Here is a 23,252-nt window from a genome sequence, read left to right as displayed (position 1 = left end):
AATTCATTTTTTCTTATTAGATTAATTCGATTAATTGTGAAAAATAAATCGATAGAATGCTCTATTTCTAAAATAACTGTTTACTTACAGCCCTATATGGAACGTATTAATAAAGTAATATAACAATGCAGAACGCTGGAAAGATGGGAGACAACGCCGAGGAGCACTGCAATGGCTGGTAGTAGTGGCAGTGTCCCAGCATCTGCCACCCACATAGGTGAGCGAACTCAGTATGTAATCTGATTCTTCAGTGAGCTGTCAGACATCTTGTCTCTCAAGGCGGCCATAATAGGGTTGTCCAGTTTCCAACATTAATGAACTATGCTCAAGACAGGTGTTTGAAGAGACATCACGAGTGGGGGCGCTGCGTTCTCTTCACCGTTTATGTGCTCTCCACCGACATTGCAGCGGTGAGCAGCTTTAACTACAGCTCTTCCGTCCCATTCACTTGAAGTTGGAGTGTAACTACAAATTCTCCGGAGGAGCTATAATTACGCCTGCTCGCCATTGACAGCGATTAACAGTCTCTTCAAACAGCTGCTCAGAGGCGTTGTGGGGAGCCGGACCCCACCGATCTGATACCGGTTACCTACCTTGAGGATAGGTCTTCCATATCGGAAACTGGACAACCCCTTTAACAGAGAATGATCGTTTTGGAGGGGGGAGAAAGAAGCCTTTTTCTTTGATCAGATAGATTACACAATTTCTTATACTTACCTGTACTATTCACTTATGCAGAGTTGGGTGAAAATACAGGGACCATTTAGTGGTGGCATATTATTAGGATTGGTTATCATCATCTGTTGGATATAGGCTAACCCTTGAGACCATTACAATCCCTGGTGGGCCCTCAGGGTAGGTAAACTGCAGCTCCTTTGCTGTAGAGAAAGTGAAGGACATAGGTTGCCGATTCCCAATGACCAGATGAAGGCATATCCCAGCCATATGGCATCATTTAAAGGGAACCTCTCTCTTTGTCTGGGGCCACCAAAACACCAGCATTTTGTTTGATTATTGGCATTTTGCTCATATCAAAACCGACATGCCAGTGGTTTAGTGGTCCCAAACCAGATGACAAATTACATATGGGAAAGTATAGCTTAATTTACATGATTTTGGCCTAAATCCTACTGACAACCGTTGTTCGGCCGTGCCCATATTGCAGCCTGCAAACAGTAGGTCCACAATATGCGTGCACCGGCTGTGTGCTCACCGCATCACGGATGTGGACCATTGGGTCCGCAATCTGAAAAGGTCAGTGTGGAACGGAGGCACAGAACCCCATTTTACTCCCTAGAAAAAGTCTAAGGCGTACCAATACACCTTAGACTTTTGCCTGCATTCATCAGCGCAGTGAGCGCTGTGAACGGCACAGGCAGCGCAGCGATGCTTTTGCTGTCTGAAACAACCAAGAACAAAGCTCCTTACAGTGAGGAGCTTTGTTATTGGTCAGTTTTGAGCGGGCTGACGGAGCTTGGCGTCATTGGTTGGAAGGGCGATTCATCCAATCACAGATCACAAAAAACAACTGAACCCGAGGCAGGCCAGATGGTCTTTGTTTTTCACCAGATTCAATTTCACTGTCACCTATCATCCTGGGGTTAAGAACGTCAAGGCGGATGCCTTGTCACGTAGTTTTCCTGGAGGTGGCGATTTTAAAAATTGGAGTCCTATACTGGCGGAAGGGGTGAGGATATCCGCTCTTTACCCTGACCTAGAGGGGAAGGTATTAGAGGCCCAGGGAGACTCACCGTATCCTTGCCCCTCTGGGAAATTGCTTGTGCCAGCAGAATTGCGGCACAAGGTGTTTGAGGAACATCACTGTACGGTTCTTACGGGACACCATGAGAGAAGATCCACTGCCGACCTCATCTCTCAGATTCTGATAGCCGGGCTGCGTAAGTGTGTTGAGGACTATGTGGCGGCCTGTGGTACCTGTGCACGCGCTAAGGTGACACATACTTAGCCTTCCGGATCTCTATTTCCGTTACCCATCCCGTCCAGACCATGGACCCACTTATCTATGGATTTTATCACAAATCTGCCAAATTCATCAGGAAAGACAGTTATTCTGATGGTAGTTGATCGTTTTAGTAAAATGGTGCATTTACATGCCATTATTGCGCAGCGCAAACAGTGGTTCCGCAATATATATGGGCACAGAGCACGTGAATCTCGTATCACGGATGTGGGGACTCATTGACTTGAATGGGTCTACGATCCTCAAGATACGGTGCAGTGTGGAGTGGAGGCACGGATTGGGAGCCCAAGGAAGTCCTATCTTTTGCTGTATATTGCGGAACCATTCAAGAAAATGGGTCCACACCGCAATACGGGATTCAACCACCTGATGCCCATATAATTTGCAGTCTGCAGCATGGGCAAAGATGGCTTACGTTTGTGTGAATGCACCATAATGAACGATGATCTTTCTCTGAATGAAAGGTCTTTCCTTCGACTATCAGACAAAATATTGAACATGGCTGACTTCTCTTCAGAGGATGATGGTCCGTCATCTGTTTGCTATCCTTTATTTTTAAATTTCGTCCGGAGAACGTTCGTTTTGGATGAAATAGTCCATTTTGATGAACTTTAGACTAATGTGTATGGCCACCTTTACTCAAATGTTCTGAGTGCCACATGGGCACCCTTACAGATCCACAAGGGGTGTCCACCATACAGGTACGAGAAGTCTTGCTACAATTAGCTCTGCCATTCAAGGCTTTGGAAAAGCTGGGCGACAGTCCACAGGGAGTCATACTAAACAGATCTGACTTTCTGGCAGAGGAGTCCAATGTAAGAAGTACAAAGAAGGTTACTTGTATGAAGGAGTAATTAGCTGCTGGACCTTGCACTTCGTGTCAGTGACAGGAACAGACGGAGGGGACGTGCGGCATTATTGAGGTGACAACAGAAACAGCTGACACACAGATTTCCTATACAACCTCTTGACCACAATGGTGTGCTGCTGTGAGAGCTGCACTGAATAGATGGAGACCCACTGGTTGGACAACACTCCTAAATCTACATGCACTGGCACCAATAGAATAATCTACTCCTTCCTATGAACGCCTGTCTGAAGAGCCTTGAAAATAAAGCTCTGAAGATCTAGACATGGTCTTGTCTTAGTCTGACTGACTGTAATAAACCAATATTTGCAAGCAGAGATATTTTATGTATAATATAAACCTATACAATAACAAAAAAAAAAATATGAATATTTGAAACAATGGCGCTAAGGTTACAAAAAAAAAAAGCCATCCACAAGTACTGTTACGTTTTGCCATTCATAACGAAAACCACCAGCCATATCAATCGCTAAATATCTACCATCTGTGCCAGGGGGATTCCATTGACTTAAAGGGGTTGACTCACGAAAAATTTTCAAACCAGCATCTGAATACTTTTGTAACTGCATGTAATTAAAAATTTTGCATATCCACTGAGTTATTCAATAAAATCTATCTGTACAGCGCCACCTGCTGAATGTTTTTTTTCTTATTTCTTTGTCCTGCTCACTGAGAAGGCCGCACATGCTCAATTTCATCCTTCAGCTGCCTCCTGACCTGTGATAGGGAGAGCATGGACACGCCCGCTGAGCTGTGATAGGGAGAGCATGGACACGCCCGCTGAGCTGTGATAGGGAGAGCATGGACACGCCCGCTGAGCTGTGATAGGGAGAGCATGGACACGCCCGCTGAGCTGTGATAGGGAGAGCATGGACACGCCCGCTGAGCTGTGATAGGGAGAGCATGGACACGCCCGCTGAGCTGTGATAGGGAGAGCATGGACACGCCCGCTGAGCTGTGATAGGGAGAGCATGGACACACCTGCTGAGCTGTGATAGGGAGAGCATGGACACGCCCGCTGAGCTGTGATAGGGAGAGCATGGACACGCCCGCTGAGCTGTGATAGGGAGAGCATGGACACTCCTCCTGAGCCGTGATAGGGAGAGCATGGACACTCCTCCTGAGCTGTGATAGGGAGAGCATGGACACTCCTCCTGAGCTGTGATAGGGAGAGCATGGACACTCCTCCTGAGCTGTGATAGGGAGAGCATGGACACTCCTCCTGAGCTGTGATAGGGAGAGCATGGACACTCCTCCTGAGCTGTGATAGGGAGAGCATGGACACTCCTCCTGAGATGCCAGCTTGATATAAATCTAGCAGAGCAATGAATGGGGATCCATGTGAGATACAGGGCTGGTTCTGGCTTTGTTAGAAAGAGATTCTCATTTTTTACGTTAACCATGGGATAATACCGTTCGGGTCCTTTTACACAGACTGATAAGGCCAGTTATCAGGGATAAGAGAGTTTGTAGAAATGCTTGTGTAATGGTTGAATGTATAAATCACTGCAAAAGGTGCACCACAATAATATGCAACTGACAACATGGGCTAATCACTCTGATTAGCTGATGCTGATGTTAAAAACTGAGACTTTAGCCGAAGTATTCCTGTCAGGAACACAACGGAGCCCTTTTGAACTACCATCAAGGTATCTCAGTGCGGCATGGGTCCTACCACTAGACTACCTATGGTGTGTGAACACGGTCTGATCTACAGCCCTATTCTTTCTCCCACTGCATAAGTGATCTCACTATGGAGGTATGTGGGAGCTTGGCTGTGAGTTGGATCTTAGCACCTCTCAGACCGTGTTCACACACCGTAGGTAGTCTAGTGGTAGGACCCATGCCACGCTGAGATACCTTGACGGTGGTGCAAAAGGGCTCCGATGTGTTCCTGGCAGGAATACATTGGCTAAAGTCTCAGTTTTTAACATCAGCCTGAGGGATTAGCCAGTGTTGTCAGTTGCATATCATTGTGGTGCACCTTTCGCAGTGATTTATGTATTTTTATATTTGCATCCACACATTATCCCATCTTGTGTAGGATGCTTTTGTGGTGCATGTGGTCCGCTGCCGGCATCCTCCATTGTATGCATTGTTGCTGGGGATTGCTGTTAGCAACGGATCACATGCAGAGGAATTGCTCCCCCGGTTATAAACACGCTACAGTGTTTGGGGTTTTCGAGCATTTCCTCCCATTTAGGCCACTTTATTTTAGGGATTTTTTTTTTTTATGGTTGAATGTACTCTAAAAGGTGGTGGCGATCAAACGCTAGTTCATTGGGTGATTGTGTCATTTTGCTGGCACCAAATAGCACTGTTCCTGTACACAGGGATCTGCTGCCCACAATGATTTTCTCTGTAGTGATCGCTTGTCCCCATACAGCAGAGGTGATTGCTGTATGTAAATGTGGCCTCCAGCTCCGCTGACAATCGGGCAATTATCAGGAACGTTTGGTTCGTTCCCGATACTTGCCTAAAACATTGGTCCGTTGTGAGCTCTATTTTTTCCCATTAAATATGAAGGAATCTGCAATGGAGGAGCAGAAAAGATATGTGACCTGAGCTACCGCTATCGCAGATTATAGATAAGGGCTCATGCACACGATTGTATGTTTGGTCCTCATTCAAACCTAATTTTTTGCGGATCGGATGCAAACCCATTAATTTCAATGAGGCCACAAAAGATGTGGACAGCACACCGTTCCGCGGCCCCACAAAAAAGATAGAACATGTCATATTCCGGTTTTATGAAAAAAGGATAGGGACATTTCTATTGCATTAAAAAAAGAAAACGGCAGCATGCACACAGCCAGGACAAAACATATATGGTTGTGTGGATCTGTAGCCTAGTAGTCTGGGATGTGAGTGGTTATCAGCAAAACTCAGCCTTGAAAAGGTACATGGTGAGTGAGTTAAAGGGGTTGTGTCACTTCAGAAAATGGCATTTATTATGTAGAGAAAGTTAATACAAAGCACTTACTAATGTATTGTGATTGTCCATATTGCTTCCTTTGCTGGCTGGATTCATTTTGCATCACATTATACACTGCTAGTTTCCATGGTTACGACCACCATGCAATTCATCAGCGGTGGCCATGCTTACACACGCTAGGAAAAAGCACTGGCCTATGTGGTCTGGGCACTTTTTCCTATAATGTTTCCTGCACCAACACCTGTATCCCCATATTAACAGCAGCCCACCGAGCTTAGGCTACTTTCACACTCGCGTTTTGTGCGGATCAGTCATGGACGGATCCGTTTGTATTATCTTTAACATAGCGAAGACGAATCCGTCTTGTACACCATTGAAAGTCAATGGACCACGGATCCGTTTTCTAATGTGCCAGATTGTGTCAGTGAAAACGGATCCGTCCCCATTGACTTACATTGTGTGCCAGGACGGATCTCCTAAGCACTGAAAGAATAGGGATTAATATGAATAAAGCACATGTTTTGCAGAACCTCTTCCACTAAGACTATACAGTGGTCCTTCAAGATACAATGGCCCCAGGATACAATATCTGTAACCTACGATGTTATTTTCTGACCCATCGTACATTGAAACTAAACTCAACTTACAACGTCTCAGACTCCGATCCAACCAATCAAGGCCACTTCTCTGGTAAAGCAGCTGGATTAGTTGCTGGTAATCAGGACTTCCTGACTGGTACAGGTAAGGACTTCCTGACTGGTACAGGTAAGGACTTCCTGACTGGTACAGGTAAGGACTTCCTGACTGGTACAGGTAAGGACTTCCTGACTGGTACAGGTAAGGACTTGTTTTATCTGTCTTAGTTGTTATCTGCTTATTTTTCTTAAATCCTCATTTTCTCTTATCTTGGGGCTTTGGAACCAATTACTCAACTTACAAAAGTCGTCCTGGAACCAATATTGTAACTCGAGGGACCACTGTATATCGATCTGCTCTACACTGCAGGTAGACTGGATATCATTTTCATGATGACAGTTGTTTGTTTCAGTGTCCTTTCCAGGGTTTTTTGCGGATAGGATGCAGACCCATTCATTTCAATGGGTCCACAAAAAATGCGGACAGCACACCGAGTGCTATCCACATCCGTATTTCTGTTCCGTAGCTCTGCCCAAAAAAATATAACATGTCCTATTCTTGTCCGTTTTAGGCATTGTTACGACGTATCCGCAAAAAATAAATAAATAAATGGATGGCACACGGATGTCCTCTGCAATTTGAGGACCGCAAAACACATACGGTCGTGTGCATGTAGCCCAAGTATTACAAAAGGTTGTACGGATTTCAAGTTAAGAAAATACTAGACATCCCAGAATAATTCCCTTGATGACAAGTTCCAATTAGGCTACTTTCACACTAGCGTTCGTCGGTCCGCTCGTGAGCTCCGTTTGAAGGAGCTCACGAGCGGACCCGAACGCCTCCGTCCAGCCCTGATGCAGTCTGAATGGAGCGGATCCGCTCAGACTGCATCAGTCTGGCGGCGTTCAGCCTCCGCTCCGCTCGCCTCCGCACGGACAGGCGGACAGCTGAACGCTGCTTGCAGCGTTCAGCTGTCCGCCTGGCCGTGCGGATCCGTTCAGACTTACAATGTAAGTCAATGGGAACGGATCCGCTTGAAGATGTCACCATATGGCTCAATCTTTAAGCGGATCCGTCCCCCATTGACTTTACATTGAAAGTCTGAACGGATCCGCTCAGGCTACTTTCACACTTAGAATTTTTTCTAAGTTATTAATGCAGACGGATCCGTACTGAACGGAGCCTCCGTCTGCATTAATATGATCGGATCCGTTCAGAACGGATCCGATCGAACGCTAGTGTGAAAGTAGCCTTAGATGGGAGACATCAGCCATCACACTACAGCTACCATATACCGTAACAACTGCCTCCCCCATAAATTGAAATAAAATGTCACACTCAAAAACGGCATTAAAAAACTAAATCTATATTTTTGATCCAAGATTGTGCTTGGAGAGATCTGAGTAACTTATCAGAAAGCACAACAACAACAACCACTAAACACGCTCAGCTCTGCTACATGAAAGGCAGCTTGTAGTAAACTGCTCAGAGCCGACTCTTCTGTGCCCATATTCACACAGATGTTTTGCTTTGGGTAACACGCAAAATCCACAAGAAGCAGAAACGCACATAATTCACAGCAAAGCAGAAAGCTTACACTCTCACGACACATATATGATAAGCATAGTGTAAAAAATAATAATAACACAGACAGGCAAAAGTATACAAACATTGTTGCCCATCCCTTTCAGTAGATCAAATTCTGGTGAAATCAGACGGTATCCGACAACTGCAGAATAAGCAGAGCCCGGCCAGCGGGGACTCATGCTTTGAACGCTGCCCTGGGATCTGTGTATTCCCTGTTCCATTATGTACTTATTCGTGCTGATTAAGCACAGCAACCCTTCCCCCTCCATCCGGGGACGAGATACTGACCATTGCCAGGTATTCCCTGGAAAGTTTCTCCGCTTCACTTTCTCCAATATCTTCATGGTGTCTTGCATAAATCTCACCGATGCCAAAGAACAGTGAAAAAGGTGGTGCTCCCGGGGACAATGCTATTGGCAGGACGGCATTGTAACGGAGGAAAATCCCCAAAAGATGGAGAAGAAAAAGAATCCAGGAAGAAAAAAAAAAAGGGAGGAAGATGTCTTGCCTGTGTCCGAAGGGCAGGAAGAGACCTTGAAAATTACACATCAAGTCATTTCTAAAACCGAACTTGCAGTCTTCTATCCCCGGGACATAAGTGAAAACAGCTGCACGTGTTGCTAAATGGTGGCAGCGCGAGGAACGTTTGCTGGGTCTTCGTACAGTTATCTGCCATTACACTCACAATCAGGGGATAGGCTGCTTCTTCTGCAAACCTGAAGACAGAGAAACTTCCTTAGGAAAGTCTTTGAGCAGCTGGAGCAGTGACCCTACTCAACGCAGAGGAACGTCGCTTCTCCCGGGAGCTTGGACAAGTCTATTTGAGAAGGTGGTGGTCAGACGATGCAGGAGGGGGAGTGAAGATTTGATGAGGGCTTGTCCAGGTATTCAGGCTCAGATTGGCAGGCAGCCACGGCACAGCCTCTTAAGACATGCTGATTGTATTATGTAATGCTGATCCTGCCCAGTAGGAGGAGGAGGAGTGCGGCTCCTTCTGTCAGGTGGAGGAGGAAGTAAATGATGCACTGACTCTACAGACACATCTTCATATTACCAGGCCTGACCGATCAGGAAGAGCAGCTGACATCTCGTCACCTTTACCTGTAATGGTGCCTCTGAATTGTAATGTGTGTCATGACTCAAAAGACCTGCGGCTTTCCCCCCAGTTCATGTGTATAACTCTCAGCATGCCCTGCCGCTTGGAAAATGCAGCAGGCGGCCACTTGTGGATTAGCCTCATGAATGAGGCTAAATCCATGGGTGGATCTGCAGCATGTAATCTGCGTCAGAAAGCCATGGATCGGCCTCGGATTTCTGCAGCGGATTCCGGGGCAAATGCACGTTAGATTTTTTGCAATGCCTAAACATACCATTAGGGGACCTCCACCCAGGACGTCATTTTCAGTAGGGCTCCATGTGAATTTTGCTGCGGATTTAACCATATGCTTTGCAAAAGATGAAATCCACACTCTAAATTGACATGCCGAGGAGCTGAAATCCTCACCACATGCCAGTTTTTTTTTTTTTTTACACTTTAGGGTGCATTCACACAACCCTATAAATGGACCCGCATCCTTTCCGCAAATTTGCGGAACGGGTGCGAACCCATTCATTTTAATGGGGGCCACAAAAGATGCAGACAGCACACCGTGTGCTGTCCGCATCCGTTGTTCCGTTCAGCCGCAAAAAAGATAGAACATGTCCTATTCTTGCGGACAAGCTTAGGCATTCTCTATATAGCACTGACCATGTGCGATCCGCACGGCCAGTATTCGTGTTTTGCGGCTCCACAATTTGCGGACTGCAAAACACCTTACGGTCGTGCAAATGCACCCTAAGGCTACATGCGCACGACCGTATGTGTTTTGCGGTCCTCAAATTGCGGATCCGCAAAGAAAACGGATGACATTCCGTATGGCATCCTTTTTTTGGGGCGGATCCATTATAATAATGCCTATCCTTGTCCGCAAACTAGAAAAAAAATAGGACATGTACAATTTTATAGCGGGACAACGGAACGGACATACTGATGCGGATAGCACATGGTGTGCTGTCCACATTTTTTGCAGACCCATTGAATTGAATGGGTCCGCATCCTATGTGCAAAAAAATTTAAAACAAACGGAACGGACACAGAAACAAACAACGTTCGTGTGTATGTAGCCTAAAGGTGTTGTCAAGGATTTTGATACTGATGGGGGTCTGCATTTTAACTAGCACTTCAGGCCCACCAGGGATTGTAGTGGTCTCTACAGTCAGCCCTGATCCAACAGGTAATGATAACCAATTCCTAAAGATATGCCACCATTAAATGGTCACGGTACTTTGCATAAATAAATAGTACAGGTAATATAAGAAACTTTGTAATATATCTCATCAGAGAAAAAGGCTTCTTTCTCCTCCTTTCTAAACTAACATTCACAGTTAAAAAAGGGGTCCGGTTTCTGATATTCATAACCAATCTGCAGGAGAGGCCATCAATATCAGATCATTAGAGGTCTGACACCCCTCATTCACGCCAATCAGCTGGTTCCCTGTGGCGCCAGCACCAGAACTACACAGCTCTGTCCATTGTTTAGTGCACTGGTAATTGAAGATCTGCGGATCTGCTCCAATTCGCTTGAATGGAAGCAGCGCTGCAGTTACCAGCTGTGTCTACTACACAATGGACAGAGCTGTGTAATTCTGGTGCCGGAGCTACAAGGAAATCGCTGATCGGCAGAAATGGTTGGGGTCAGACCTTCACTGATCTGACATTGGTGGCTTATATTGAGGACAGGACATCAATATCAAACTCCTAGACAATCCCTTTAAAAGGTATGTTCCCTATGCAGTAGCCGTTTCCCCCTACATGTTAGGTGGAGCAAAGCATGCTAGGTTTTGTTAGAAAACCCAGCAGGAAACTGATCACAGTTCTGTATGTAAGCATCCTGCCAAGAGGTCATGATGCCAAGAAAAGGGGAAGGAAAGTGCAGATATGCAAAACAGGTATATGCGGCAAAATATGCAGTGTATGGTGTACTGTGGGCAGATAAAATAATTACGAAATAAAAGAGGAGGGGGTCAGAAAATATCCATTTTGTGATGCTTTGATTTCCAGCCACAAAAGTAATTTGTTTCTCAAACTGGAATAATTATGGGTTTTCCCATTGGAATTTCTGGAATGTATGGTATGGAATGAGAACTGTATATTTTACAGAGCTCAATGTATGAGGCAATTCTGGATACTTCCAGAAGTGGGCTAAACTTTTTTTTTTTTTAATTACAAAGAGGAATATCCATGGAGCAATGTGTTTGGCATCTGGTAATTGCTGGAAGGTTTTGATAATCTCCCATGAAATATTAAGGCCTAGTATGACTCCATTATCCAGATCACAGGGATTTTATAGGATGACACGATGCCTATTGACACATCATCTCTCATTTATAGAAACAGTGCGTCATTCCGAGCAGCCAGGGAAAATCCACACCATTGTACCGCCGCCATGTCCTCTGTGCAACCTGGCGAAATACAGGATGTAAAACCTATAAAAATACTTGCACAATAGTGCAGACAGACATGCGACAGAGGATAAAACGCGTTTCACGCCCCACAAAGTGAATGAATTTCTTCCCCAGGTCGTTCACTGCTGAAGGCGTATCTTACAGGAAATAGACTAAATGAAGTCTGTCCTCCATATCTGCATCATGACAGAAGAAAAGATCATTTCCTCCCAAAATTAAATTGTACTTTTCACTATATCTTAAAAAAAAAAATACAGATTGTATGAAAGCTATGGGAATGAAGTGCATCTTTCTGGAAAAGAAGGGGGCTGACTATAGTCAGACACTTATCTAAAGGGGTTTTCCAGGAGTACAACATTGATGACATCCTCAGGAGAGTTCATCAATATCAGATCGGTGGAGGTCCAACGCCAGCACCCCCGCAGATCAGTTGTCAACCCCCCATCGAACTGTTAATGGGGGATAATCCCTTTAAAGGGGTCCCCACCAAACAGGGGCCTGTGCTCCCCTATTTGAACGGAGCGGCAGTCACGCATGCATGTCCGCCACTCCATTCAGCTCTATGGGACGGATGGAGAGGGTCAAGTACAAGTGCTCCGAGAGCCCCCTAGAACTGAGCGGGGCGGCAGCACACACACCAACCGCAGCTCCATTCACATATGGGAGAACGGCCTCCGTTCTCGTGATCGGCAAGGGGATCTATGTCCAAAAAATCAGCATTGGATGATTCAGATTATGATCACCCACGGATTTTACTATTCATCCAAATTTATTTATAGGATTGCAGACAGCGAATCTCCTCAGTGTCCGATGAGTTGGGGCACAGAGGCGGACTGGATTCATCTGATGTGGCACAAAGTAGTGGAAAGCATATTTCCTATCTGTGGGGTCACAGTTCCTCTTGACCCAATGTTTTTTAGATTTTAATAGTTTTAGGGGATATGTAGCATCACTATGAATACTTCCTATATTTTGTGCCTTTTCAGCGACTGTTTGAGGCACATAACGGCCGTCTTCACTGCCCCCAATTACTCAGAGCAGGAAAAGTTCTGTGCTAGGTGTATAAATGTGGAAACCTTGGATTAGTAGCCTCGACCCTAAAGATAAGAGCAAATGTAATTACTTATTTATTTTTTAAAGTTATATATTATTTCTCTGTCTTTCTAATGCTCAGGGTAGTGAGTGGGTTAGCATGGGTTACTGTGATGTGTTAGGAGCAAGTGAAATAAAATAAAAATAAAAAAAACATATTCACATTTCCCACTCATCTGCATTGGGTTGTCTTGTGGCAAGCAGGTGGATTTCTGCAAGCCTCATTCATGAATAGAAATAAATATATATATACATACACACACACATACATACATACATACACATACACACACAAATGTATGTTTGTACTATATATATATATATATTATATTTTTCCTTAGTGTGAACTGACTACATACATATTTTATTTGCCTTGTAAAGTAGATGAGAACCTATCTAGGAGTCACCCATTATTCCAGTAGGGCCCCGGGTGTCCAGCAGAGGGCAGATGATAAATAAACACACCTAACAGCCCGCGTCATCAGCCTCCATATCTATTAGATTTAATGAGGCCTGTCTATAAATGTACCTACCGGGGAGTTTGTTGGAGCTGATACAATGAAGGGGACAGTTTGCTTTCCTAATATCAGATTGTACAATGCAAAGATGACTTCCCATAATACAAATCATCAGAATAAAAGGAGCCCAAGTGTCTGGCCGACTGCCAGGCAATACGTATGGGGACTAAAGAGTGAAGACCGTCCAACCCGATTGGTTGTTATGACCTCCTGGCTCCCCTTTCTTTAGCAAAAAATCCCCCGCCCCATTCTCAAAGATGACCTGTTATCACCTTTGCATTTGTACTTTTTCACTGTAATTGGGGCATCCAAAGGAGCCCCAGTTATAGGGGAAAACAGCCCTCTGTGGGGCATTGTACACAAATAGAGCTGATCAGAGTCTGCTAAGACCCGGTAGCTCTTCCTAAGACACCCGGGTCCGATGGTCCTAATCCCTGCATACTGCTCCTCGAGTGCTATGCACCAAAGAAAGAAGAATACAGAAGTGGTAATAAACCGCTGCTGTCTTCTCCTCGGGGTCCTAAGCTGTCTGACATCCAGGGATCCGCCCTGCTCTTTAAAGACTGCATGAGAAGGAACATTAATCCTGTGGTGTACGTGTACGGCACTTGGTCGTTATGTAGTTAAAATGAAAATGGTATTCCAGTTGTATGAGGTTATTCCCCATCCACAGTATAGGGTGTAACTATTACACTGGTGCGGGTTAGGGGGAAGGGGAATCCTGTACACCGTGGCCCCCTAAAATCAATGGAATGGTAAATCAAGCATGCACAATGCTGCTCCATTTATTCCCTATTGGGCTGTTAGTTATAGAGTGAGGCACTGACCTAGTTCTGTCAGTCTGATAGAGATAAATGGCAGTGCACCTGCTTAACCTGCACTCCATTCATTGCGGGGGGGGGGGGGTTGCATTTGGAATCTAGTAGCCTGATCCTGCTGCAGCGGTTTCGTCTGGCTAAATCCTGGCATATTTGCAGGGGAGCTGCTAGATCTCCATTCGATCCTATTATAGTCAATGAAGATCTGGCGGTACACGGTCGTATAGGATGAGCTCTGGTAGCCTGATCGAACGAGGCCTTACACAACTACTATTTTTATTTTGCGCCATTATGAGACCTTTAAAAAAAGAAATTTAGGTGTCTGGACAACCTCTAATATCTTTTACCGACATTAGACCCAGATGACCAATTCCTTGTAAGATCTTCTGAAGAGTACAGCAAAAGAGCAGCACCTGAGATAACTACTGCAAGGGGTCAGTCACCTGGACGCACCAGTCTGTACCCCGGATTTTACAAGTGGCAGCAGCAGATGCTTCCAGGCCTTATTATCTGGAAATATCACACGTGCCGCATCTGGTGCTGAACACGTTCCCGTGCTCCGGGATTACTTACTACGGTAAGAGAATGTGGAGGAAGCAGGCGCTCCGGATTCTCAGGAGAAAGGGGTTAACACAAAAGGAGGGGATTACTGGCTGAACCAGGCTGGTATTGTTTATCCACGGCTAATTGTCTCCAAATCAAAGGTCGTTTGATAACACAGTGATTTCTGCCATATCTTAAACTGGTTTCTAACAAGGGGTGTGAACTGACCCTTGAAATACAGAACAGAGGTAATCGGTAAGAACCAGTGCTGACTGGTAATCTCTGGAATCTGCACCGCCGCTCCTGCCACAGCATTTAATTGGGGATGAGCTGCAATTCCAGACATGGACAGGAGAGGCGCTGGTTCAGGAGCCCCATGGAGCCCATTTACCCAGATTATATTGTGCTGGTCAATTGTTGTTCTATAGCTGCTCTCCATATAGGAGAATGCCTGTGGGTGTCTGTGTGCGACAGGCTGCTACAGAGAAAGGGTGGGGGTCTGTGCGCAGCACGGTGTTACAGGAAAAGGGGGACTATATGTGCCATGTTTCTATGGGGTGGCTGGCATGCTGCTGTGAGGGGTACCATAGGCCAGCCGGCTGCTATGAGGGGTGCCAGTGACTTGTGTATGGTGCGATTTTGTTATGGTATGGCATTTTTTGAAATAGTATCTCGATATCTGGGCACAGTAGGTCAGTATTTGAGCACCATGTTGCCACATTTTGTTGGTGTGGCAGTATTTTTGTCTAACAACTGGAAATAGAAAGTTGTGACTTGTATGGGGAGTATAAAATAAATATATACAATATTGTTGGGGTGGTTTAGGATGGCATTATTTGGATGCAGACTGGCAGCATTCTAGAACTATATAGCAATATTATTGGGAAACCAAATGCAGTTGTGTATCTGGTTCATTAGAAGTTGGTTTTCATTTTAAGACCCAGTTTCCGCATTGCATTGTATTACCTCTCCTGTACATGCAGGGGCGCTAGCTAGGGAGATGGACTTCAAGTGACAAGGCTGAAAAACTCCGGGGCTAAGAACACAGTGAATTTAAAGGGGTTGTCCCATTACAACTACTCATGCACAGCATAGCAGATGACCGTCGGATCGGTGCGGTTCCAGAAGATCACAGGAAAGGGGGCTCATGTTCCCCCTGTTTGAAGGAGCAGCAGACGTCCATGTCTTCTATCTCTCCACCTACTCTATGGGGCTGCTGGAGATGGCAGAGTACAAGCACTTGGCTATCTCCAGCAGTTCCATGGAGAAGTGAGCATGCTGTCGTGTCTGCTACTTCATTTAAATAGGAGCGCACAGCCCGGCGGTCAGAGGCCTCCCAATCCTCGCAGCACTGCGCAACATCTGCATGAGTTAAGGGTGGTGTAGACAAAAAAAAAAAAAAGAGGGGGTCTCCTATTTGGATTACCCACGATCCAGACTACTCTGTCCGCCTCTGCTACTGCTCTTCCCAAATAACGAGAACTTATTTCTATTATTTGCTAAATATCATAAGATCAATGTCATTTCACTCCCCGTTTACTCAGAACAGAAGCTGCAGAGTCAATATTGATCTGGCGTTCACGTCAAATGTGAATCACAGGACCTGTACACAGCGCCCTGCTCCTACTGCTCCCAGTATTTACTGGAGTGGGACAATTAAAGTGACTCCACCCTGCGTGTCCTGCTCCGACACTAAACCTACTCATTACGGAAATAAACACTGACAACCAAGACAATCAGGGTTAATGCTGCTAATACAGCGCCCCATGGCAAAACTACCGCTATTACTGCAGATCTCAGAGGACTCCCCTGCATGCTTAGCAGATGTGGGTCCAAAAAGAAATGTCATTCAGCGACCATTGACGCAGGCGGGACTGGGTTGTTTCCCATGTCTCAACTGCGTCAATTGTCGTTACATAAAGAAATCAAAATCCTTTGTACATCCATTTACAGGTAGAGAATACCCTATTAGACATCATTTGACATGTTCATCATCCTATGTTATTTATGTTTTATCATGTCCCTGCAATTTAATATATGTAGGAGAAACATCCACAGAATTGAAGGTCAGATTAAATAACCATAGGAACTCAATTAGGAAAAGTCGCACCGATCTGCCGGTTTCCAGACATTTTGGATCCCTTCACCACGGTGAACGGGATCTAAGATGCTGGATAATCGACCATGTGGCTATGCCCAGGAGAGGTGGTGACCGTCTGGCAATCTTGAAACAACGAGAACTAAGATGGATATATACTCTGGATAGTCTACATCCCAATGGGCTTAATATAGATTTTAGATGAGAGCTTTAACTTGATCTCCCCTGTCTCGTGTTGTTCCTCCTCTTCAGTTGTATATAAGTGCCTTGAAACGGTGAAAACACATATTGTTAATCATTATGACACAGATTAATTAATCTGTAATTAATTTGTTATATTTTTCTTTGCCTTTTAGAACAACAATTTTAATGAAATTTCTTATGGATGCAGATCCTGGAACTGGCCCTCTTTGATGATGATGGTACCATGCTGCTACATCTACAGCCTTCGCGCTGCGCATTTCCATATAAGAAACCTTTTTGATTTAGCTATACCTTCTTTTAAGAATTCCTCTTATGGCTGCGTTATTTTCAGCAAGTAGTTTGACAGTGCTGGCTGAGTACACTGACGTGTTCCCCTCCGGCACAAGCCATCTAGTGGGTAGGATCCATCTCGGCAGAGTTGGTACCTTCTCCACATGCTGATTTGTGTAGGATATACCTACTGCGGCTTAATGTACGATGCAGGAAAGCGTTGTGCTCTATGAAGGTAGGCATGAATGGCACTTACGTTACCGTTGGGCAATGTTGCCCTATATCAAAATGGTATGTTCAATGTTATTGAGATAGAGCGCATGCGTCACATGAAAGCGCTTTGACAGAGTTGATGACGCGGATCTGGACATGCGCAGCGAAGGAACGGAGACGCACAATGAAACATGATAGTGTATGCCGGCGCCATTCCATCTAGAGGTGCGACTTCTAAGATCTCCATCCGATATAATTATGCACTTTATAATATTTATTTGTATTCATTATATGATCGATCACGGGGACTGTGTTCTTGTAACATCGATCTCTTACTCATTAGTCACTATATGCACATGCACTTTGTTTATATGTACCACATGTATTTAATCTAATCATGATTGTAATCACAGTATGATTGGCCAGTCACTTGAGACTTGCCTTTATATGCTGCCATTTTCACTGTTTCTATGCTGGAAGAAGGCTCTTGTGAGCCGAAACGTCGCAAAGTTGCCAAAATTATGGGTGAATAAAGCTCCACTGATTTTTCACTTTTATTTGGAGTGCAGTCCTGCTTTCTTTGAACTATATATATATATATATATATATATATATATAAATAAATATATAAATCACGCCTCATGTTGCCGGCTCAATACAAAGGACAAACTGTAGTTTTGTTGTTATTCAACTTTTTGGCGGTTCAAGGTGACAAAAAAAAAAAAGGCATATTGCGTGTTTTTATAATTTTCTCCATTTTTACACTGCTGCAGCCAGCCAATCACTGGCTGCAGTGGTGACCTGCTCGTCTTGTAACCTGACCATTTGACATGATACAAGGGTAGCAGGCCACTGCTGAGGCCAATGATTGGCTGCAGCGGCATCAAAACAGAAGTTTACATCCTAGGAGCGGAGAAGCAGAGGCCAAGGAGAGGAGGTAAGTATGCTTCCCTTCGCAGCTCTGCCAAAGGGAGGGGGTTTACCCCTATGAGGATAGGTCATCAATATAGGACACGGGACAACCCCTTTAAGTGCTACAGGTAGCCAAGTGGCACAACATGTTTTGTGGCGTTTGCCTACAGAAGTATAGACCTGTAGCTAAAATACACTGCCCTTACCCAAGGCGGCAAATTCAGCTGACAGACCTGCTCTATTTGTGCCCTATAACACTTTCTAGTCATACTAAAACACAGGACTAGGAACACAAGTAAACCAAAAGTACATTAAAAGTTACTGTTCCCGTGGACTACGACTTACATGATCGCTTTCGGATTCTGCAGCATACAGGCCTTTGGTCCGAACGTAGTTACTGGGCATGGTCCATGCATGGATCTCGTTCTCCTGCAAATAAAAAAAGCATAGAAAGTTAGAGAAACAAGTCATTATCACAGATGAACCTCCTTTCTACATGTAAAACATCCCGCTTCTGCTTTACATCTGATATATCTGCCGGCTGTGTGGTATACGCATTCATTTTTATGCCCAGTAGATACGGCTCCATCCTTACACTCCCTGCATAGCGCTGATATTTGCACTACTATCCCGGGCATGTTCGTATACTGTAAGCAATCCCGCTGTGTCATTTGTGTACTATACATGCTATACTTGCCGGAGTGGCCGTGCATCTGGCTGGGGCTCTGGCCATTTCAGTATGCAGAGGTCGTATCGGGATCGCTCACTATATCACGTTTATTTGGGTGACTCCTGATGACGTTCGCTGGCTGCTGTAGCAAAACACATTGGGCCCTTTTGTGGTCCATAGTTTTTATAGCGATGGCCTAAACTCAGGATAAACCATCAATATCTGATCAGTGGGGGTCTGACAAGCTGCACCCTGCCGGTCAGCTGTTCTCGAGTAGCTGTTCCCAGAAATACACAGTGGACTATGCTGGTTACTTCCACGCTGCTCCTATTCACTCCTGCAGCACTGCAGTAACCAGCTCTGTCAGCTGCACAGTGGATAGAGTTGTGTAGTTCCGGCGCTGGAGCAACTGCAGAACAGCTGGTGCCAGGGTTGATGGGTATTGAACCGTCCCCACCCCGATCCTGAGGATAGGCCATCACCATAAAAGTGCTGCACAACCCTTCAAATATATCGGAGGCTACCTTCCCTGTGTTTGGACTAATCCCTTGTTGTATGTTCGTCCATCCTTTGATATTTTTCATGCTGAGCATTGTTGTCTCGCTTCAGCAAATGGCATTCATTATGTAGAGGAAGTTAATACAAGGTACTTACTAATGTATTGTGATTGTCCATATTGCCTCCTTTACTGGCTGGATTCATTTTTCCATCACAATATACATGTCCAGGGGTTACGACCACCCAGCAATCCAACAGCGGTGACCGTACTTGCACACTATAGGAAAAAGCAGCAGCCTATGTGCGCTCCCGTGGTCTCGGCTGGCATTTTTTCCTATAATGTGCAAGCACGACCACCGCTGTTGAATTGCAAGGTGGTCGTAACCATGGAATACATTAGTAAGTGCCTTGTATCAACTTTCTCTACATAATAAATGCTATTTGTTGAAGTGACACAACCCATTGAAGTCCTATTTCAGCCATACACCTTGGCGGAATAAGGTCCAAAATATACTCATACCCATCTTTATTGGCTTCTGGTGTGGGGGCGACTTCTTTGTCGGGGACCATACAGAGCCAATCAGGCTAGGTTTATGGCACGGGATGGCTCTCATCATTGGCAGGGTTAACCTGCTTGTGTCTGTGTTTGGAGAAGTAAAGGTGATATTTTAGGCTGGTTGTTTGGGGATAGTGGTTTAACCCCCTGACTGTGTATCTAAGTATTGTAGGTCACCTCTGTCACCTCCCCTGCATAACAGAAACAGTACGGATCCGTTTTGCAGCCCATAGACACCTATTATGACGGAATGAATAACGGAATGCCTCAGAAGGCATCCGTACTGTATCCGTTATGCATTCCATCATAGAATTGCGTTATGGTCCATGGTAACGGAATCCATAACGCAATTCTGCTTTTACCACCAAAGGAAGTGTGAACGAATTTCATAACATGAAATTCGCTCATCTCTAGTCCTAAGGACTGATGATTGCTCCAATTATCGGTGATCGTTGGTAGAAATGCTTATTGTCAATAATTGTCCTTTGTAAGGCAATAGTGCTTCCGTTGCCTTCCGCTCCGTATCTTCCGGATTGCGGACTCATTCAAGTGAATGTTTGTGGGCTGCAATATGGGCATGGCCAGCACACGTTTGTGTGTATGAGCCCTAAAGGGGCAAGGTATCATCTGATGAACGAGCAAACACTCGTCGGCAGGAGTGATCACTAGTCACCTTACAGAGGAGATGATGGATGCATGTAAACGCAGCCCTTACATCCGTGTTCTGTCCGGTTCCTTTCTGTAGACCCATAGAACTGAATGGGTCCGTGTGTGATTCACAACAAAATGCGGATCAGACACGGACCAAAAACACAGTCATGTGCATGAGGTCTTAAAAGTAACTAAAGTTTTAATTAAAGGGGCTGTCCAAGTTATATTTATTGATGATTTGGACTGGCACCCTCGCCAATCAGCTGTTTAAAGGGAAGGCGCGATCCTTGCCAGCGCATCTACAGCGGTGAACAGGTGTAATTACACCCAAGCCATCCCATTCATTTCAATGGGACAGATCACTCCTATAGAAGTGCATACGAACGATCCGTCCTATTGAAATATATGGGACGGCTTGGGTGTAATTACACCTGCTCACCGCTGGAGATGCGATGGCGAGCAGGTAAACAATGAAGCGGAGGCAGCGCTGGCACGGCACGTGCCTTCTCTTCAAACAGCTGATTGGCGGGGTGCCAGCTGTTGGACCCCCGCTGATCTGATATTGATGACCTATCCTGAGGATAGGTTATCAATAAATATAACTTGGACAACCTCTAAGTTTTTTGTAAAATGTCCTAAATGCCATAATAATACTTTTTGTAATATACTTTATTAACAAATTTTTAATAGAGTGTTCTGGAATCTACAGTTTATGAATGGGGCTGCAGCGCATGTAGTACGGGCAGGAGCATACATTGCTGCTCCTGCCGGTGCCCCCCCCCCCGAGGTTGGCTAAATGCTGGCATAAGCACATTGGTAAAGCTAAAATCTGACATGCAGGACTCTTAGCTTAACTAAGCAGACACAGGCAGGAGCCGCTCCGCTAATCCTGGCATAGCGCATGGTTACAGGGTACCCATGTGCTATGCCAGCATTTAGCCAACCTCGGGGGCACGGGCAGGAGCAGCAATGTGTGCTCCTGCCCGTACTACATGCCCTGCAGCCCCATTCATAAACATAAAAACTCTATTAAAAATCTATTAATAAAGTATATTACAAAAAGTATTATTAAGGCATTTAGGACATTTTACAAAAAACTTAATTTAAAGTTAAGTTACACTTTAAGTTGTATATTTTTTCTAGAACGTGTTCATCACTAACCAAGGATTCTTTCTACAATGTCCTATACAATGCTGGAGGAGTTGGACATGCCTGTTAAATAAAACAAAGCATACAAACATTCACTGTGGTGGAGAGGGGGGCAGATGACGTCCTCTCCACCACGGTCATGATGACACTGCAGTCATAGGCTACGGGCTGGCAAGCCGTACAATAGAGGAGGGTGCTGGGGTAGGAGTGACGCCAGGACTGCAAAGTCATGCTTAGTCAAATCCACCACACAACCACCCTATTAACCACTTAGAGCATCATATTACATCAACCAGCAAAGGAGGAACATCAGACCCCGAGCATTAAGCAAATATATGTGCAATGGATGGGAAAGCATGAAACACCGCATTATGGACAAGGATAGGACTGTTCTATTCGGGGCCAGACGTTCCATTCCACAAAATGGTCGGTATCTGTTTTGCGGATCATCAATTTGCAGACCGCAAGACATTCAATGGTTGCGTGCATGAGTCCTTACTGTTTCAGGCGTAGAGAAAGGTCTAAATGTAAGAAAGCTAGGAAGTTGTCTTACATGTCGAAGAGGTGGAGCACACAGCCTTTAATAAGACCTGCGTTATAGATAAATGTGCCCCGATATATGTGAACAACATGTGGCATTTGAAAGAGATTTCACTCTTTAAAATACAATAGGTGAAATCTACATCCAGCAATGTGCGACGGATGAGGCACCCGCTGCATTCACCAGCATGACCAAGAAGTAATGAAGCCTCCCTTTACCTGCTGGACGAGGCTGGTAACTGCAGCTCCGCTCCCATTGATGTGAATGCTGCAGTAACCAAGCTCTATGCACTTCCGACACAAAGCTAGTTGGGAACAACTTGTCGTTGGGGTGCAGGGTGACCCATGCCAATCAGATAATGATGGTCTATCCCGAGGATAGGAAAATCGATACAAAAATTTGGGACAATGGATAGTGAACATGGGCAGCATGGTGGCTCAGTGGTTAGCACTGGTGCCTTGCAGCGCTGGGGTCATAGATTCAAATCCGACCAAGGACAACATCAGCATGCAGTTTGTATGTTCTCCCCGTGTTTGCGTGGGTTTCCTCCTACACTCCGTGATAGGGAACTTAGATTGTGAGCCCCATTGTGGACAGCTTGATGACGTCTGTAAAGCGCTGCGGAATAGGTCAGCGCTATATAAGCGAGTAATAAATACACAAATGGGTAACAAAAGCTGCCGTGCACCCTATTCTCTCTGCTTAGCTGTCATTTTAGACGTGGCATCTGTGGCTGGCAGCAGGAACAATCCACCAGTGCATCGCCTGTATTTCCCGAGAAGAGACCGAGACGGCCATGACAGCATGAGACATAAGGACAGTCCCGCCAAGCCTCTGTGTCGGCAGTGCAGTTCTGCCTTGCCTTGAAGGATATGCTGTCAGACAAACCCTTGGACTGTGGTCACATCTCGCTGCCATGAATCTACTTTTTCTACACTATATTTAACCCTTCTCGCATTCTTCTCAGCAGACCCCAGGGAGTGGACGTTTTATTATCTCATCTTTGGA

The 23,252-nt window shown here is 45.2% G+C and overlaps 1 protein-coding gene across 9 annotated transcripts in view; it reads right to left on the bottom strand.

Moving 5' to 3' along the window:
• The window catches only part of NADK (NAD kinase), an 81,770-nt gene that overhangs the window by 15,679 nt on the left and 42,839 nt on the right, over positions 1-23,252 (bottom strand). For 8 of the 9 annotated variants that reach the window (XM_044281882.1, XM_044281879.1, XM_044281886.1 and 5 more), the window contains one exon: positions 18,525-18,608. In XM_044281882.1, coding sequence (XP_044137817.1) covers positions 18,525-18,608 — 84 coding nt within the window. Of the gene's footprint in view, positions 1-8,295; positions 8,878-18,524; positions 18,609-23,252 lie in introns of those variants that run through there. The other variant, XM_044281888.1, reaches the window with a different exon arrangement.

Source organism: Bufo gargarizans, chromosome 2 (assembly GCF_014858855.1).
Source record: "Bufo gargarizans isolate SCDJY-AF-19 chromosome 2, ASM1485885v1, whole genome shotgun sequence".
Lineage (NCBI taxonomy): Eukaryota > Metazoa > Chordata > Amphibia > Anura > Bufonidae > Bufo > Bufo gargarizans.
This window is presented reverse-complemented; position numbering and strand designations above follow the sequence as displayed.